General features: G+C 52.1%; 1 protein-coding gene across 1 annotated transcript in view; it reads left to right on the top strand.

Moving 5' to 3' along the window:
- Window positions 1-5,246, top strand: part of ADAMTS8 (ADAM metallopeptidase with thrombospondin type 1 motif 8) — a gene marked incomplete at its 5' end in the record, with an annotated part of 20,866 nt that continues 15,620 nt past the window's right edge. The window contains one exon of the mRNA XM_011376242.1: window positions 1-651. Coding sequence (XP_011374544.1) covers window positions 1-651 — 651 coding nt within the window. The remainder of the gene's footprint in view (window positions 652-5,246) is intronic.

Genomic DNA, 5,246 nt, shown 5'->3' with positions numbered 1-5,246 from the left:
CCCGGCGCCCGGGGCCCGGCCTCGGAGCTAGTGGTGCCCACGCGGTGGGCGGACGACGCGGGCGAGCTGGCACTCCACCTGTCCGCCTTCGGCCAGGGCTTCGTGCTGCGCCTGGCCCCCGACGCCAGCTTCCTGGCGCCCGAGTACAAGATCGAGCGCGTCGGGGGCTCCGGCGGGGCGGCCGGGGGCGAGCGCGAGCTGCGCGACTGCTTCTTCTCGGGCACCGTGAACGGGGAGCCCGAATCGCTGGCAGCCGTCAGCCTGTGCGGCGGGCTGAGCGGCTCCTTCCTGCTAGACGGCGAGGAGTTCACCATCCAGCCGCAGGGCTCCGGGGACTCCCTGCACCGGCCGCACCGCCTGCAACGCTGGGGACCCGGGGCGCCCCGCACCCAAGCCCAGCCCCTCCCCCGAGGGCCCGAGTCGGGGGTGCAGAAGGGCAGTGGTCAGAGGCAGGAGAGAGACGATGAGCGCGAGGAGGAAGAGGCAGACGAGGTGGAAGGAGAACAGGAGGAGGCAGAAGGAGACAGCGAGCTGCCACCATTTCTGGGGGCCACGGGTAGAACCAAGCGGTTTGTGTCTGAGGCTCGCTTCGTGGAAACGCTATTGGTGGCCGATGCGTCCATGGCTGCCTTCTATGGAGCCGACCTGCAGGTAGGAATCGCTTTGCCCAGTATCCCCCAGTCACCTCCCAGTCCCCAAATTCTTCTCAGAAAACCCTTCAGGTTCCTCACCCTCCCAAGAACCCCAAACAAGGTTCTTTCCTGAGAAAGCGCGGGAACTCTTTTCTTAATCTCTGATTCCTGAGCTACCTAGAACCGCACTCCCATGTCCCTTCCAACTTAGAGTGGAGGTCCCGGTGCTTCCCTATCTCTGTTGCTTACCCCAATCCCTCCCATCCTGAATCTTCTGCAGCACTTGGCAAACTGAACTGAAAGTGGGTTTTAAAGCATCCCCACCCCAGGCACCTGCCTCTCCCAACAGAGATGAAAACTGAACTTCTCGGAAGAACATCGACCCCACCCCCACTTCTCAGCCCTTTACTGTCTCCAAACCTGAGAGGCTTCCATGGAAAGATGTAGCTATTTCATTCTCTTTGAGTACAGAACTGAGGTTGCCATAAATAAAAGACATTGTTTGGAGGGAGTTGAACCTGGTAAGGGGCTGCCCCACTTCTTTGTGCCCAGCTGGTTCTGATCAGGGGTGTGGACTACCTTGCCAACCTGGCGCTAAGCCCTGCAGAACTTGGCACTGCCAGCATCAGTGCAGAAGGGAGGGGAACAGGATTTCTGCCTGGGGACTCAGCCCAGGAAGCTGAAGCTTCAGTGGAAAAGGGAGGGGATATATGTGGGCATATGAACTCTTTCAGTTACTGTTCCTAGTGGAGCCAGAACTATACTTGGTCTACTCAGCTGCTCTAAGCTCGGACACAGCTCCCTACTGAGCTGGTGCAGGAAAACTGCATGCAGGGGATAGCCCCCGCATAGCCAGATAGTTTCTAACTAGACAAAGACTGTGCAGACTCAGCAGGAGATGTCCGTGTTGTCCTAGCTCCAGCACCTCCCTCAAGGACCAGGTGAAGTGTAGGGGCTGCACCTTCTCTTCCCCTGGGAGCACAGAACCAGTGATGTGCCAGGTAGAGAGGAACTGACCTGCCTGGAGGTCGTAGTGCCCTGAAACAGGGATCCTAGCCACTGCCACAGCTCAGTTAATGCTTTTTCGGTGATAGTAATCTTGGCCAGGGACCCTATTCTAGGCTCAGCCAGTGTCTGACTGTTGGGGGCATCAAGCCTTTCAGCATCACTTGCGCAGAATAGTCCGGACAAGGTGCGTGGAACTTTCACCCCATATTTCCCAGTGTGCAATCACTGAGAAAAGTATTCTAGATGGAACAATGGGAAGCACTAGAGAGTGAGAGTTCCATGTACATGCAACTCTGGCCACGGCAGGGGCACGTTAAAACCTGAGCAGGCTCCACTGTCTCAGTGTTCAAGAGTATGCAAGGCATCTGTGAGCTCTCAGAACAGTCTGCCCCATGGGCTGATTTAGTATATTTCCCTGCTTACCCTGACAGCAAGGGTAGGCACCACCTACCTTCTCCTACTGCTTTCCCCACACGAGTCCTTGACAGAGTGGCAGAAGGAACTTGCCCCCATCTGGGGTTAGCGCTACCATGCCTGGCTATTAAGGGGCTCCATCACAAAGAAGCTGAAGTACATTCATTGCAAACCCAGAGCTGAGATGCTGAGCCCTCCCCACACTTGGACCAGTGTATAATATCTGCCTGAGAGTCAGGGGGTACAAACAACAACACAAAGAAGCAGCAGAAAAAGTAATTACTTGTCAGTCTCTGAAGCCAAAATATTCTTCCTAATGCCTTCCTACCACCTCACTCTTGGCACTCTTCACCTAGACACTTAAGGTACTGAGTATTTGCCTTGAGGACATACGTGGCCTCTCCAGACACCAGAGCTATCTAGGAGCAGGCTTAGTTTGGTGCTGAGTTCCAAGATGCCCAGGCCACTGAAGCAGGAAGCTGGACTGGTTTTGCCCCAGGTTTACTGCACCAGACAAGTCAGCTTTCTCTTCTCAGAGCCACCCAGGAGCTCTTCCACCCTCATAAGCCGCCTGGCTGGATGACCCAGCTCACGCTTGTCCCATCCCCTGGCCTTCTGTATTCATTTACAAACATCTCTACACCCAGCCAATCTCCTTGAGTTAGGAAAATGCATCAGAATGTACGTCAGGCACCTGTGAAGGCTGAGTTCCTTTCCCTAGTGCAACAGTCCCCAACCTTTTTGGCACCAGGGACTGGTGCTTCTATGAGAATCTAATGCCCGATGATCTAAGGTGGAGCTGAGGCGGTGATGCTAGAGCTGGGGAGTGGCTGCAAATACAAATGAAGCTTCACTTACCCGGCACTCACCTCCTGCTGTTGCGCCTGGTTCCACAGCCAGGGGTTGGGGACCCCTGCCCGAGGGCATCTACTGCTAGGTCTTATACCTAAAAGAAAAGTCCTCTCTCAGCTGGACCAACCCAGCCACTTCCTTCTTGGCTCATTATGTCATGCCACACCTGCACTCATGCTGTCACCATGCTGGAGTGGGGCAGGGGCTGAGGCACAGCTATTTCCATGACTACCCAGTGCCCCCCCCCTCCTCTGCTTTGACTGCTCACCAGCTGTGGAGATGCCAGAGGATAAACTTCAACATCTCAGCTCAATCTCCTGGGCTTCCTAAATGGGCTCATGAACTCAGCTAAGAGGGAATGTCAAGTCGTGCTTCTACAAGACCTTGCCTACCCAGACTCATCTCCCAAAATAGAATCCAGTTCTTTATAAGTAACTTTCCAAGGAGCCTGCTGGAGACTTCATTCACATAAATGGAGGCACATCTTAGCAACCGGGGGCATGTGATGAGAATGAGGAGAGACTTTACCCACTCAAGGGCTTAGATTTCCTCATCTGTGAAGCAAGACACCTGAACTAGATAATCTGTGAGGCTGCTTCATGAAGTCTTCTGGAAAGTTTAGCACGGCAGGGAAGCCACTCAGCACATTCAGTTTGCACAGTGATTTCCACACATCACCTCAGCGAAAATACCTATGAGGGAGGCAGAGAAAGAAGGTGCAGCTCACAAAGCATTTGCGACTTTCTCCAGGTGACACAGCTAGTAAGAAAGTGCAGGGCTGGGTTTGCAACCCAAGTCTTCTGAACCTGAGTGCAGTGCTCTTTTTATTGTGCCATGCTGCCTTTGGCTCAAGAGGGTCTGTGATTCTGTGACTCTGCTTTCCCCCAACACTTTCCTGTGTTGTGGGAATGGGTTCTTGAATCCAGCAGTCTAAAGATACCCAGCCAAGTGGGAGGCCCAATCATCAGAAGAAACCACCGTCAAGGCCAAGAGAAAGAACCAGCCATGCTCGAGGCTGGTTTCGCCATGAGTGATAATGAAGTTTTCCAGAACTCTGTACACTTGAGTTCACTTAATCCCTTGACAGAGGGGCTCTTGCCTCCCACCTTCTTATCTGGTTTCAGAGTGAAGGACCCCAGACAAAGGGGGCTTTCTGAAAGGAGGGACCACCTCGGAAGGGACCATTAACTCTGTCTGCATCCGGCTGCTGCTTAATGCTCCCTGGATGAAACTGGAGCAGGAGAGGAGTGAGTGGAGGCTGAGTAGCACCCAAGCTCAGTCTGGGAAATCTGTGCTGCCAGTGGATCAACTGCAAGCTGAGCTTCTGAATTCTCTTCTCAGAAGAGAGGGTGCTGAGAGTGCACTCATCGTGCCCAGAGCAGACCAGAGGTTTCCCAAGATGTCAGGCTACTAGCAAGGGATTTCAGGGAAGGGCTAAGTCATCGCCATTTTGTCCCCCTCTTATCTATATCCTCTGAGGAAAATGTCCCCCACGAGCTCTAACACCAAAGTAATCATATATTCCATTTTGCCCAGCACAGTCCCAGTTTAGGCCTGTTCTGGCATAATTATTAAAAGTACCATCGCTCATTCTCAAAACTGTCCTGCTTTAGGTAATAACAGAAACAGATACATGCTCCACTGGCTCTGTAGCTACCCAAGTCTTCACAGGTGAAAGACAAGTGCTATATCCAGGTGAATTATGTTTTCCCACTGGCAAAAAAAAAAAAGAGTCCTTTCCATCTCTTTTTTCCGCTGCAGTCAGAATGACCAACAATGTGAAGTATCTCCCAAAGAAATTGCCCTAATGTACAAAAGTCTTTGATTCACCAATTCTGCCTCCCCAAGGGGAGAAGGGATGCATAGATAATGTCAGATCAATCTTGCTTCTTGCATGCTTTGGGTTTGTCTTAGCTCTGCTGTAGTTTTCCTTGAAGCAGCAAAGATGGGTGGAGGTCAGTGTAGTGAATAAGAGCATAGAGTCTGAAGGGTAATAGAAATAACTGAGTGTCCTTGAATAAGTTATCTATTTCTCTGTACCTCAATTTTTTCACCAGCAAAATAAGAACAGTTATACCAACGTGTTATCATTGTGTTTAGGATACAATAAAATATGGAAAACACCCAACCCACAGTAGATGCTCAACTAAGCATAGCTAATACTAGATTTGCTTTTGGTGATGGCATTTGTCAGAGTAGGAGGGCAGTGTGGTCACACACCATTATAGCCAGCCACTGCCATGTCAGCTCTGCTGTCCCACACAGCAGAGAGGCCTTTTCTATTCAGCTTCCTTGGCTCAGAGTGTTACGCTGGACTCCTTGTGGTTCTGGAAAGCATGC

The sequence above is a fragment of the Pteropus vampyrus genome, unplaced genomic scaffold (genome assembly GCF_000151845.1).
Source record: "Pteropus vampyrus isolate Shadow unplaced genomic scaffold, Pvam_2.0 Scaffold288, whole genome shotgun sequence".
NCBI lineage: Eukaryota > Metazoa > Chordata > Mammalia > Chiroptera > Pteropodidae > Pteropus > Pteropus vampyrus.
Note: the sequence above shows the minus strand (reverse complement) of the source record. Positions and strands in the feature narration are given on the sequence as shown.